The 15,196-nt window shown below is 40.3% G+C and overlaps 1 protein-coding gene across 1 annotated transcript in view; it reads left to right on the forward strand.

Moving 5' to 3' along the window:
* Positions 1–15,190, forward strand: part of ASTN2 (astrotactin 2) — a 936,573-nt gene extending 921,383 nt beyond the window's left edge. Inside the window, exons 22-23 of the mRNA XM_040963108.1 lie at positions 614–797; positions 14,363–15,190. Of these exons, the coding sequence (XP_040819042.1) occupies positions 614–797; positions 14,363–14,600 (422 nt within the window). The 3' untranslated portion in view covers positions 14,601–15,190. The remainder of the gene's footprint in view (positions 1–613; positions 798–14,362) is intronic.
* Positions 15,191–15,196: the final 6 nt, after the last annotated feature.

Raw genomic sequence — 15,196 nt, forward strand, 5'->3', positions numbered from 1 at the left:
GTAATGAAGTACGGGGGTCTATCATACACAGATGGGGGGGTATAATGGAACATGCTTTCCTGCTTCCAGACGAAAGATGGATTCCCAATGAAACTGTTGGACATGTGTAGACAATGGGATGCTGGACTGTCTGACACTGTCTGTACCAACAATGTCGGGGTACACTTAAATAAGAGACTGATAGAATTATGATTCCTTATGAAGGGCTATATCATTATGATAAAATGGGGAAAATCTGTCAGAGGGTGGGAGTGTGGGGGGCGGGAAATCCCAACCTATACAAAATTTAACTGCATAATTCAAAATTTAAGAAAACATATTTTGTGTAATTTTGAGCACTCACTTTGTATCCTGGTCTGTGTTGGGTGCTTTGTATCTATGTTTAACTTTCCTGATGTAACTCCTGAGTAGATACTGTTATCTCCAGCGGGCAGATAAGAAACCTGAACACAACTAGTCAGTGATATACTCAAGATGGAATTAAGGGTTGTTTCCTTTTCGCAAGGACCATGCAAATGAACTACATAACTGTCATATTTACTGCAAGCCACACTTCTGTCCTGTTTTTTCCCCACGGTCCAGCAATCTGTTTCTGCATCTCTTCCCTTCTCAGAGATAGCTGACAAGATCTACAATCTGTACAATGGGTACACCAGTGGAAAGGAACAGCAAACTGCCTACAACACGCTGATGGAGGTCTCAGCCTCGATGCTGTTCCGAGTCCAGCACCATTACAACTCTCACTACGAAAAGTTTGGCGACTTTGTCTGGAGGAGCGAGGACGAGCTGGGGCCCAGGTATGGATTTGAAAGTGAGCGGAGAGCAAACTTCTTACTTCCTGTTTATTTTCCCGGACCCTTATCCTCATAAGGGGTTTTATCAAATAAAGGTGATGGGAACTTTAGCAGTATGAGAGTTAAAGATGAGAATATAAAGAAAGAATGAAAAAATCTTGACATTTTGTCTTACATATATACAATGTCATATGCAGGAGGGGCATTAGTGCTCCTGTGTCCATCCTTTCCTTTCCTCATATTCCATCTGTAGCTTTAAAAGAAATACGCTCATTAAAGAGCCTGTATAGCACAGAGAGGTGGGCAGGTCCTTAACACCTCTCTGTTTTCCATTAAAAAATCTGAGTTTTAATAGTGTACGTGAGCTTGCTCTTAAAAGTCAGTTAGTCAGCATGGCTTGATTAATTCATAAATTTAACATGTTCTAAAGTATTATTTTTGTCCTCAGCTAGTAGCAGTGGGAATTCAACCAGAACTGAGGCAGAATGGCAATTTTCTAAACCCTCATATGGTTGCATTTCGTGTCTTGCATCTAACAACATTTGTTTATTCATTCAGAATATATTTAACAGTTCCTGTTATTTAATGGTTGCTGAAAACGCAATGGTAAATGGTAGAAATTGCCTAAAAGAGCTCTCCATTACATATGATTCAACAAATGATTTCAAGTGATAGAGATAGTGTCATGATAGCAGAAGAACAATTCCCTTTGGCAACATGAAACAGACATCTGGTCTATATATCCTGGTGGACACTGCTCACGGCCAAAACTCCAAGGCCTATGGATTGAGCGGGATGAGGGCAGGAGTATTTGGGGAAGGGAGACAAGCCTAAAGAAAAGCGCAGAGAAGACAATATTGCTTTAGAACAAGGTTCTTTTTTTTTCTTTTCTCAAATCTTGATCATTTGCTAGCTATTTGTATGACTTTTCCATCTCACCATATCGTATTTATATGTTATTTTATTCATTTGCTATTTTTTATTTGACTCACTTTTTAAACTAGAAATACATTTGAAAATATTGTCTCACCCTGTAAATGGAGAGGCAGCATCATTTACCCTTAATACAAAAATTAAACCCAGCCATGAAACACAATGGATTAATAACAAATGAGCACACACACACAAAAGGATAGGAAAGCAATGTTGTTCCACCCTTGAGTACCTCGGGCTGTCTTTTTTATAAAGGAGATTAGCAAGAGAAGTGTTAAAGACAGTCTTAAGCTAAGATTGTCTTTTTAAGAGTTGGTCTGTAGGAGGGAAAGGTAATGAAAGAGGTCATCTCACCACTTTCACAAATGTGATTCGTTGTTCAATACTAGGTCTGTGATCGTCTGGAGTAGCATCTAAAATCCTTTCCTCTGTCTCAGAGGAACTCCACTTCAGTAAACACTGCTTGGAAGAACTAAAGAATTTCCACGTAGATGAAGTAAAGTGTGTGACAGCAGGAATGGTACGAGATAAGAAGAGAAAGGTCAGCAGAGGCCAGATCCTGAATGCCCTTTAAGTAGGGTTAAGGAGTTTGGATTATCTCCCTAGGGTAATTGCAAGCTTTTCAAGTGTTTTTCACAGGGGGCGGGGGAGGGAGGTGACATTTATCAGATCTTGAAGGGAAAAAGGATCCCTTCAGTTGCAGTGGGAAGCACGCAGTTAAGTAGTTAAACCAAGGAGGAAGTGGTAGGTGGCTGTGATAATAGAACCAGAGAAATAGGGTGGTATTCTGGGCCTGGGTAGCATTAGTGGCACTGCAGAGAACTGCATGATTGACTGAAATATTTAGTGGATATCATTTCTAAGAGGTCTCAACATAACCCAGAAGGTCATGTCCCACCCACTCCCCATTGCTTTTTTGCATGATAAAAAAAGTAGAGACCTCACTTTGGTGGGAACACACTGATTCTGCCGCGAGTTCTCACCCTGAGCCCAGTACTTGCATTGGCTCTCCAAGAATTTGAGACTCTCAAAGGAAGGGATGAGATGAGAGCTTAAGGATAAAAGGAATCTACCCCTGAAGCAGGCCTTATCAGTTCTGTTGGGTGCTGGACTTTAACTTTCTCCCTTTCACATGAAAGGAAAGTTCTTTAGATAAAGGCTAAAAGAGAGCAGGCTGGCAGACAGAAGCCCAGAAGCTCAGATGAAAGCTGCTGCCTGAGTCATCTTGGCTGCCATATTGCCCACTGACAAAGAAAAGCATTCCACTTTATAGGGCTTTCCCACAGGGATCATGGAGTTTAGGTAGAAAGTAACCCAGAACTCCAGTCCTAAGTTGGTCTTTACAACCTGCTGGGATCCTTTATGATCCTTCAGGACGTAAATCTTCCAGAAAAGCCATCTGGCAGCCCACAGAGGCAGGGCAGCCTACTCAATAATGCACTGTGATAACCTGATAACCTGCAGTCAGCCAGTCCAGCCACTGTCTTTCCCACCTCCACCCCGCCCGACCCCTGCATGTCCTCAGCATCCTCCTTCTCTAGTGATTCTCCCAGAGCAGAATTGAGGTTGCTCCAGCATCCCACACTGGCACATCAGCAGGAGTCCACGGCTGTGTCTTTATCCATTATTTTGGCCCTGTAAATAAACTCCCTGTACAACTTTGGTTCTGCCCCTTTCTGGGTCTCAGTCTCCTTATCTATAGGATGATCAGGACAAACTAGTACAGTGGTATTCTGTAGCTTTCATTTTCTTCCCCCTTGGAATACACTTTCCCTAAACTAATCTTACACAGAATGCCAGGTTATAACTAGAATGCCTCTTCCTTAAAGAATTCTCTAAATTTTCTACCCATTTTTTTTTTCTGTCACACCTTCATGTTTTAGTTCTCCATCTTATACTTACTACTTTCAGTTATTATGTTACTTTTGTGTTTACATAGGAACTCTTTCTTCCCCATTACAATATAAGTTATGAACAGTCAGTGTTTATCTCCTATATGTTTTGTATAAGTAGGTTTTAAATAATTGGCTAATGATACAAATAATTGTGTAGACCAGATGGCTATTGAGCTGTTTTGGTAGAAACTGAACTGGGTGACTTGGAGCAAAACCTGCTGTATCCCTCTTCTGTGCCACTCCCACCATACCCCTCACCAAAGATTCTTCAAGTCTCTCTGAGTTTTGAATCATTTATAAGTTACAGCCAGAAACAATTAAATTTCAACTCTTCTAACATTTTTAAAAAATTGTAATGTCCACACCAATATTAAGACTTGAGGAGATTTCATTTCATTAGTTGCTTAATTTATTGATTCATTTATGCAGCAGGCTGCATGCTCATGGCTGGAAATAAGAGAGTGAACCTGGGGAATAGTTCATTTTCACTGAGTAGATTCTGCATTTCTAATGGATTCACGGGTGAAACTAATGTTACTGCTCCAAAAAGCACACCTAGAATGACAAAACTCCAGATATCCTACTTTCTGGAATATACCAAAAAAAAAAAAAAAAGCAGAAAGCTGTATATGAGAAGAGGATCTATAATCCTGTGTTTACAGCAGCACAATCTACAATAGCAGAGACATGGAAGCAATCCAGATGCACATCCAAAGAGGAGTAGTTAAAGAAATTGTGGCACATCTGCTTTGTGGAATGTTACTCAGCCACTAAAAAGAATGAAATTATGCCATTTGCAACTACATGGTCCCAACTAGAGATCATTATTCTTAGTGAAATAAATCAAACTCAAAATGACAAATACCATATGTTTTCTCTAATATAAGGAAACCATCATGCAAATTAGGCTTTTGTGTTTTCTTTTCATCACCCATGCTTTGGTTATTCAGTGGTGCTTTTTTTGGCTCCATGGTGTTATAATGCTTTTTTGTTGGTGGTGGTGGTATTGTTTTATCTTCATACCTGTTGTTGACCTTATTTCATGACTTTTTATTTAAGGGAACATGTAGTGATGGAGTAATAGAGACTACTATATCCAGATGTGAAGATACATAACAATATACATCCGTACTTCCAAATCAAAGATGGACTCCCAATGAAACTGTTGGACATATCTAGACAATGGAATGCTGGTCTGTCTGACATTGTATGAGCAATGACGGCACACTTAAATAACAGACTGACGGAATTATAACTCCTTACAAAAGATTATATTGTTGAAGTAATATGTATACATTGGAAAAATCAGTCAGAGGTAGGGATTTGGATGGAGGGGAATCCCAAACTCTAAGGTATTGTACCATAAAATTCAGACTTCAAAATTAAAATTAAAGAAAAGAAATGAAATTCGGAATAATAATGAAGTTGGGCTTCTAAGGAATGCTCCTGCAATCTCTGATTCAATTTTAGCTTTCTGCATTTTGTATTCTGAAATCAGGATTAATTATGTGCAATAAACGTGTACATTGCACTATATACTTCCTTCTTTTCTTGTTATTAAGGCAATCACATCATTTATATCCTAGCTATCTTAGAATGGAGCAATAGTAGCCTAGCTCGTGACTTTGAGAAAGTGTTCCATGGATTCATTTCCCCATTGATAGTACAGAACACTTGCTTATCACCTTGAATTCCCTGTAAGTTCCAGATGGAATATTTGTTAAGTTGAAAATTCAGTCCTTCTAACCAGCAGTCAAAGAATGAATGCTTGAAAAGTCCTCACAGCTTCTTAGGTGGGAACCAGGACAAGAGGAAGTCAAATGCCAACATTTTCACTTACAGATCACATTTCAGACCTGTTTTAAGATGTGTATCCACAGGAATACCTGAGATCCTGGCTTTTTGTTTGATAGGGGTGATGTGATACTTCGTTTTGATGTAGGTTTATGCTGAAAGTAAATCTGGTGAACTGTTGGGAAGTCCAAAACTATGCCTCATTGCCAAGTCCATCACCATTTTTTCAGATGTGTGAATGCATTCATGTTTCAAATGGGAACAATTTTATAGTATTTTGTTCCAAGTATTTGTTACTCATTTTATAACATCCAATAATACATAAATATGTAAAATATAATGTGAAAATTTCATGGCTCCAAACCCCAAACTCCCATTCACAGGCTAGTCTTAAAGTTGTTAACATTGGGCAATTCCATATGTAGATGTGACATTGACATGAACATTCGTACAAATGGAGAAATAGACGCAGGCTTAAGAATACATATAGCTCTACAATCACATCTCCATGAGTTTTAATGTGTCTCATTATGTTCTACTACTGGTCTGTTTTCATTAAATATATTTCATCCATCTGTCTTCATAGATGCAGATATAAAATGTGGCATCTTTATTAAAACTATTTAGCTTTTCGTGAACATATCACATATTAGCCCAATTTTCTGTTAAACCAAAACCGAAACAAAACAAAACAAAAAAACAGTATGCTGTCCAAGAAACAAGTGGGAAAGATGAGTGGAGGCCTAGTCATTTACATCTCATTTCATTTCCTGAACAACAGATTTAAATATCAAGCAACACAATTAGTGGACTTACATAAATTACTCAAGGTGATTGTTAATAGAACTCAGAATCCAAATTCAAAATACTGTCTTCTGATGTCAAACACAGTCTCTTGTTAGGTATACTGTTAAAAAGAATATCATGCAGTTTTCCAAAGAGAGGTAAAATGTTTCAGCAATGAAGGGGGGAAACTGCCTTAAGATAGCTGAGATGACCTGAAACATTTCCTGAAGATGAAATTTTAGTACAAGTAAAAGCATGAGCAGAACCATAGTGAATGTGATCCTCTTAGGAGTTCAAGGTGGGTTTTGTTGTGAATTGCTCATGGTATGGCACACATCAGGTGGCCTGTCTCTCTGTTCCTTTAACAACAACGAATACCTGCTCTGATTCATACAACCAGCGGACTGCTTTCCAAACTACCTTCTGAAAAATGGGGAATCAGTATCTTGTTATATTTACAGGGCTCCAGTTATAAACCTTTAAAAATTTATATTGAACCAAATTTACCTTTTCTTAATATTAGAGTGGTTTTGGAATAATGTTCAGCTGCCTTGCAGCAGAGATTCAAGACCTGGGTCTGTCATTTTGTCACACTGGTACAAGTCACATGATTGATTAAAGGCTCTTTTTCACTCTTGTAGGGAGATTAAATTGTATAGTGCTGGGGTGAGGATTTTATTGAAGATGATTGCTGTAAAGGTGCCGTTTCTGGCATACAGTAGAGAATCAAGAAGTTGTAGACATTATCGTCCTCGACCCTGTTTTCTTCTACAGATACTCAGTTAGTTGCTAGTACAATATAACCAATTGCCAGTTCCCTCTTCTATAGACACCCTCCACTTTTGCTTTCAGCTGAAAAGGCTTGCCTTTGAGACACCCTTCAACATTATGATCTGGCTGTAGTTTATATGTGTCCCTTTTACCAGAAGTGACTGGGGTTTTCCAGATGTGGCCTGACCAGGGCAGCATAAATGAAGTCATTACTTCCCTTAATCTGCCCTTTCTACTTCTAGAGGTTGCGTTTCAATTTTTTACAATCACGTCATGCTCTCAACTCTCATTAAGCTTGAGGTCAGCTAACAGAGACATTTATGTTCAACTCAAGGATGTGGGGAGGAAGGAGTGCTTCCTTCCTGCTTCTCATCTTTTTGTCCATTTCAAGGGCCCTTTAGAATTTAGGTCTCTTTCTCTGTCTGAAAACTGTGTCAACTGCTGATTGGGTAATGGTGCTGGGAATAGAATAGTAGGTCAAAGGTTCTGTAATTTCTGGAAAAGTAGCATCCAGGCTCACCACTGACTCTCTCACAGGCCATCCTTAGCTCATTCTTGCCTGCTGATACAACGATGAATTAACGTGGGTGTCCCTCTTTCACCTCTTACTTCCTATCCTTGCAGATCTGAATCCTGTCTCTGTTGAGGAAGATTTCATTTCTGGTATTTCAGATGAGTGGTCACTCTGACCTATGATTTCCTCCAGAGAAAGCTTACAGCATTCCCTGCCTCCTGATTTATGGATATCCACTGTCCACAATGTATTACGCAGCACTCTTGTCTTCCATCTGCCTCTCTCTCCCCCTCCTCCTATCCAGCCTTTGAGCATCTCCAAAATTTCTCTTCATACCTCACCTTCTGGGTTCTCCTGTCTCTGTGTACATACAAACATTGCTTTGGTGTCTGCAGTGTTCAGGGTTCTGTGCTACCTACCCATGATGATCATTTCATTTCAACCTAACATGCCTACAAATTAAACGTTAGTATTCCCATTTCATAAACTGGAAAGTTAAGGTTCGTAAAGTAGAATCGACTAATTCTAAAGGGCTCTATAATCTATGTCCTTTCTGCAGTATGTTGCGCTGAACCGTGGCTAACGTTTACTTCAAGCTAAGGTAATTACTCATCCTCCCATCATCGTGTTATGCCCATATCACTGATTTGATAACTAAGAGTTAATATCCTTGTTGAATGTGCTTATTAGGGAAACAGCTATTAAGTTATGGAGCTGAGATTTGAATCCAGGATTCCAGTGCCAAACACTTCATCTAGGTTCTATTTAATCAGAAACCCTTAGTCTAGATTTGCCTATTATTAGCTTGCGCTATGCTTGTGAAAAACCAGTTCCTCACTCCAAACTAAAGTTTCTTCATCCCTGTGAAGGGTTATTTTTGAGGCAGGTATTTGGCCTAGTAGTCAAATATCCATGTCCCAAATCAGAGTGCCTAGGTTTGATTGCTGGTTCTGCTTTAGATTCCAACTCAGTACTAAGTACTTCATGGGAAGCAGGAAATTCAAATGGTGATTCCTGGACCTGCTTGGAGTTCTTGGCTCCTGGCTTTGGCCTGGTTCAGCTCTGCCTACTGCACATATTTGGATAGTGAGCCCATGAATGGGAATTCCATCTGTTTGCCTGTCTTTCTCTATATCCCTCTCCATCTAGGATTAATTTTTTTTAGGAAAAAAATTAAAGGAGATAATTCAGATGAGTTTCTCTCTTAGGCAATTGTACCTCTGCAAGACAGCATTTGGGGCATGATAAACTTGTCATGTTCAAATTAATTTTGCAATTACTGCCTATTTTTGTGACTTCCTGGATCAGAGTGGCTCTCCACTGCTCAAAGAATAAAATCCAAATATTTCAGCATGCCCCACAGGAATGTGGGAAAGTTAGTCTCTGGCATGTTCATTAGTCATTTATCAGGTTTTTACACTTGCTGTTTCCTACAATTGCAGTTTAAGTTCTTTCCTCTAACTTGGTTTGGGTTCCTGCCTCTGTCTTGTCATTCACTGGAAAAATCTATTTAATCACTGAATGTTTAGAGCAGTTGATGCATCCTCTGTAGAAACTTTAGTCATTCATCTTATATACTCCCCTAGCACCTTGAGTATTCTCCATCCCTGTTCTCTGCCTCTGAATTAGAAACTGTTGATATTCTGTTAAGTTTTATGTCTTCTCCTGCCATATAAAGACATTTAAGAATCAAACAGGTTTGCGTCTATCCCCAGTGTCTGGTACACAGAGGATACCTAAAACATGATGATGGTGGTGTTGATAATGACTGATAATGACTGTGCTGATGGTATTTGCTAATGTGTACCAGGTGCTTTCTGTGTACTGAGCTCCCTTCTACGTTTTCCTTAACCCTCACCATCATCCCATGAAGCAAACAACAAGCTACTAATTTTTCATAGATGATGAGCCAGAGACACTGAGTGACTTCATCCCAGTACAGAGAAAAACAAACCAACATCAGCAAGTGAATTCACAGGAAACAACACCTCTATCTGGTTTCTTGGTGACAGTTGGGCCCCAACACCTACTCATTTCTCCTCAAGACAGCTAGAAATATTTTTAAACGCTCCAGGTCAACATCTACTACTTCACATCTTTGCATCTTTAAACCTCAGTAATTTCTTTAGGTACCCTTGACTCGAGAACCCTAGAAAACATTTATTAGAACTTGCAGGCTCATTGTAATTTCTTTTAATATCATGATACTTTGTGCTAGATATGATTATTATTCCCATCTTATGGATAAGGTTAGACTAAGTCACAAGAGGGCAAACAATTTGTTAAATCTTACACAGTACGAGTGAGCTGAACTGTGAACAGTCAGTGTCTGGGAGCCTGCTGAGGCACATGTCAGTCCTGACAGTTCTCAGTTCTAGACTCCAACAACCTGGCTCTTGTCCACTTCTCCAATTTCATCCTTGTGCATTGTGTTTCAGTCATGTTCCCATCATCTCTGCATAACCTGCTATCTTTGCGCCTTTACTTACACCATCTTTTATGTCTTGGCTATTCTTTACCTAACTCCCATTCTCCTATGAGATTCAACAGAAGTTTTCCTTCCTCTTGGACACCTTCCTGAGACTCTCCAGTCTTAGGCATCTTTCCCCCTCTTTGTACAGCTCCATGACTTCTTTTATCCTCACTGTTGTCACCTGCATTGTAATCTATACTTGTCTGCTTCCCACAAAATCAAAACGCTTTCATGTAATAGATGCCCAAGTATTGAAGAATGAGGGATTGTATCTCCACTAACTGCACAGAAGCCATTTTTTCAAATGAAGAAACAGGTTCAGAGATGTTAAGTGAGTTCCCCAAGAATATACAGCTACTAAGGAACACCCTAAGAAGTTAGATGAGAAGGAGTGAAAAAGAAATTCCACAGGCTTCTCTTGGTGTGGGGGTTGGAGGAAGGGGTGGGCTGACACTTGCCCAGGAGGAAAGAGGATTGTGTATAGAGTGTGATTGTAAGTGATGAATTGTTGGCACCACAGGAAATTTCCACCTAAGTGGGGAACTATACAAAGAGGACTTTCTGAAATGCACCTCATAAATCATGCCCACAAAGCATTCACACATAAGCACAGCCCTTTTTCAGCCTCCGCACAGGTGCCTAACACAGTCTCCCATTTGTTGAGTCTGTTGTCATAAAACTCTCCCTCCCAGCGTCTCGGAGAGGTATGGAGACTCCACAGGAGAGAAAACCTTTTATCTGGCCTTACTGAATCCCCAGGCATCTTGAAGATGCTGGAAGGCAGAGAGAATTGGATCCCACTTTGAGGTATTCCTTGACAATGAAACTGGCTTACAATGTACCTTGGAAATGCTTGCTTCCCCACTGTTAAGGTGAGTAGGTCAGACTGGATTAGAGGTTCTCAAGATGGGCGAATTTGTGCCCCTGAAGGGTATTAGGAAATATCTGGAGTTAATTTTATCATACAGTGGGTGATCTCGAAGAAGCCTCCCAGGTTTGACACCTGGGCAGCCATCAGACCTCTCTTGGAACTTCTCTCTGCTACTGTACAAGGGCTTCTAGATAAATTCTAATTGATGACCACCATGGCACAGAATGATTCTTGATTAGTGTTCAGGTGACCTTGAGCCTGAGGTATTGTGATCATAAGTCTCCTCCTGTCCCTTTGCCAGTCTCAATTTAATTTTTTTAAACTGACATATAACAGCTGCACATATACATAGGGAGTGTGGTATGATACTTCTGTACATGCATACACTACATAATGACCAAGTCAGAATTATTAGCATTTACAACAGCTCATCATTTCTTTGTATCTGGAACCTTTCAACTTCTCTCTTCTAGTTTTTCGGTACAGCCTCCCTAGTGTGCTGTGGAACATACGCCTTGGAGCTCACAGTATTTGGAGACCCATTTTGCAGTCTCCCACTTGCCCCTCCTCCTCCATACCCTTACTGGTCTCCAGTAGTCAGTCTACAGTCTGGCACTGATTTCTCTGAGATAAATTTTTAAAAGCTCCTTGTGTGAGTGAAAATGTGGCATTTTTGTGGCTTCTTTCTTTCTATGTTTATATTATTTCAAATAACGCAGTGTCCTTTAGGTTCATCCAATTTCACTCAAAGGACAGAATTCAATTTTTTGTGACTTCTTAGTATTTAATTGTTCACATGCATTTCATTTTGTTTTCCAGTGCTGATATGGACACTTTGGATGATTCTGTATCTTGGTTTTGTAAATATTGTGAAATGTGTATCTTGTATCTTGTAGATCTGCTTATTTCATTTTCTTTGTATGTATACCCAGAAGTGGGATAATTGAATGATATGGTAAACCTGTTTTTATGTTTTTTGAAGACTTACCCAATACAATTCTCTGCCTAACTTATTCCTAGTGGCAGGAATAAGTTATAATTCCCATGAGCAATGTATAAGAGTTCTCTTTTCTTTGAATCATTACCAGTAGTATGGAATGGGGGGTATTTTTTCGCTTTTTTTTTTTTTACAATAGCCATTCTGATTATGAGATGATGTGTCATTGTGGTTATGATACAAATTTCCTAATTATTAATTATGTTGATTAGTTTTAATATACTTGGTGACTTTTGAAACATACCTAGAATTCTGTATAACATTATCATCTATTGGAAGGAAGCTTACTCTGTGTTTGATATTAGACTATCCATACTTAATCTCACAGTTAATGTAGAGAAAAAGAGCATCATTATTATTTTAGAAAAGGGGAAAACATGAGACATACAGAGCAGTTCTAACTTGGGGGCTTATGTCTCTAGGCTTTAACAAAAGACAAAAGTGAAAGTGAAATTTCCAAATTTCCTTACTGGACGAATGAAAGTTAGAGAAGCAGGTTAGCAGTTGGGGAGGAACGCTGTGAGTGTGCCTAGATTTGAGGGCCCAACTCCAAGGGACAACTTGATGTTTGACCTGGGAGAAGGACGCCATTGCTTTCAAAAGATGTCATTGCTTCGGCTTGCTTGGGCTCCTCGTCCATTAAATGGAAGTGGGAAAAGCAATATATTTAGGGTTGGTCTCAAGCATATATAAGATTTTTTAAATGAGGGTAAAGTATATCCAGTGTCTAGAACATGGGGCATTTCAAATTTTAATCACTATTACTACTTCTAATCATTGTTATAATTACTTTTAATTTGGCAGAGCCCCAAAGCTGATTTTTTAAAAAATTCTAGAGCTCCATTTCATGGAAGTACAAACGCTAAGTCAAAGGTTACATCATCATTTTTCTTCTTCTTTTTTTAATGCAATATGTCATTGAGGAGGACAGTATGTTCTAAGGTAATCTTTGAGTAGGCATCTGAAATACAACATTTCTTTCTGGCTTGCACAGGAAACATTCCAAGACCTCTGGTGGATTCCTGACAATATAGATAACACTGAGCCACATATACACATAGACTTTTTACTGTCTGTACATACTTTTGGTAGTTTAATTTGTAAGTTAGGCACAGTGAGATATTAATAATCATATGTAATAGTAATATAGAATGATTGTAAACAATATGTGAGGGGGGCTTTAGAAAGTTTGTATTGGGGCAAGCGTTTGAATGAGTGGGTAAGAAGCTTGCATTTGGAATCAGAGCCCTTGGGTCCATTGCCCAACTCTGGGTCTTGACTCTATCTTCCTACCACCTTGGATTCTGGCACACAGCAGTGATGACTCAAGTAACTGGGCTCCTGTCACGCATGTGGGAGGTATAGATTGAGATCCCAGATCCAAGCTTTTATTTGGCCTTTGTGGACATTTGGGGAATGAGCAAGCAAAAGGCAGTCCTCTCTTTCATTCTGTCTCCCTCCCCCTTCCCTGCCTCTTAAACCAATTAATATATAAATGAATAAGTAGAAATTTTAAAATGTTTTTGGAAAATTATAATTGAAATATTATTTTGGGGCAAATTGTTTTGAAAACGATGCATAGGTTTTTCATAATGTGCATTTCCAAAAGTTTTATGAAGACCGCTTGTGTGCATTGACTTCAATATTTTTTGCATCAAGACAAATTCATCTTTTAATTTCATTTTCCACAAGAAGTCCCATGCTATAGAACAAAATTTCCAGTATCATTATTTTTGTGCTTTATGGCCGTTCATAAGTAAAATAAGGGCTGCTACAGTAAGTACTACAATACAATGAAAGTCTAATGGAGACAGCTTTTCTCAGGACTCAGGGGAAGAAAGGGGTAGCATATACAGCCTGTATGTGCTGGACAAAAGCGTGATTTACATGCTGAAAAGGATGGAGTAAGGTAGCATGAGATTTCATCACACTACTCAGAATGACACACAATTTCAAAAAGATCAATTCTTAATTTCGGAAAGTTTCCATTTAATATTGTTGGGCTACACCTGTCCCCGGCGTCTGAAACCACATAAAATGAACCAGTGGATAAAGGGACTGCCATTCTACACCCAGGTCAGAAATGAATAGGACAGGGCCCGGCGTTAAGGTCCTCGCCTTAAACGCACCAGGATCCCATATGGGCGCCGGTTCTAATCCCGGCAGCTCCATTTCCCATCCAGCTCCCTACTTGCGACCTGGGAAAGCAGTTGAAGACGGTCCAGAGCCTTGGGACCCTGCACCCACGTTGGACACCCGGAAAGAAGTTCCTGGCTCCCGGCTTCGGAATGGCACAGCACCGGCCGTTTGGCCCTTTAGGGAGTGAATCATCGGGCGGAAGATCTTCCTCTCTGTCTCTCTTCCTCTCTGTACATCTGCCTTTCCAATAAAACAAATAAATCTTTTAAAAAAAATGAATAGGACATTGTTAGGACGTGATGTTATTTTCTGTTGATCTTTTTTTCATCACCTCACAAACCGAACCCTGATCTGGGCTTTCTCCTTGATCACTGCTCTCTCATTCTACCTTGCAGAAAGGCTCATCTGATCCTACGACGTCTGGAAAGGGTGAGCAGCCATTGCTCCAGCCTCCTGCGAAGCCCCTACATCCAGAGCCGGGTAGACACCGTGCCCTACCTTTTCTGCCGCAGCGAGGAGGTCCGGCCTGCAGGCATGGTGTGGTACAGCATCCTCAAAGACACCAAAATCACGTGTGAGGAGAAGATGGTCTCCATGACCCGAAACACGTACGGGGACTCCAAGGGCCGGTGAGGGAGGGCACTTCCCTCCACGAGCACAGAGACTCTCCGTGGGAAGGGGAGCACCCTCACATGGATCCTGGGGCCTGGGTGGGCTGGGAGAAGGCAGAGGACGGGCCTGGCAGATGAAGCTTGCCAGCAAGGCCAAAGCAAACTGTTTCTCCTGTGGATAGCAGACAGAGAACTTTGTAACCAATGGAATTATTCATTTTGTTCTCTATCCTTTATTTTTTCTATTTTTGACTCTATCGAAGCCTTCCCTTTTTAAACCTTTTCGTACGGATGGTGTTCAGTTCCAAGGCAGGAGCTCTCAGGTGGAGACCAAACGGCCTTTCCTCTCCTTCCTCCCTTCTGCCACACTCAGCTTGCTTCCTGGATGGACCCCCTGGAGGAGACCTACGGGGTACAGAGAGCTGGAACTTCAGCATTGGAAGGCAGCCCAGAGGATTGTTGCAGTGGGGAAGCTTGGGTCTTTAGGGATTCTCTCTCTCTCTCTCTCTCTGATTGATTTGGTTTGCAAGACCCTTGCCTTTTCCTGCTACCTGTGGGTCTGCTCAGAGTCCCGGTGGGCATTTCCATGCATTAAAAATTCCTATTGTCTCTTCTGCT

Source organism: Ochotona curzoniae, unplaced genomic scaffold (genome assembly GCF_017591425.1).
Source record: "Ochotona curzoniae isolate NIBS_2020 unplaced genomic scaffold, NIBS_Ocur_1.0 scaffold_3208, whole genome shotgun sequence".
Classification (NCBI taxonomy): domain Eukaryota; kingdom Metazoa; phylum Chordata; class Mammalia; order Lagomorpha; family Ochotonidae; genus Ochotona; species Ochotona curzoniae.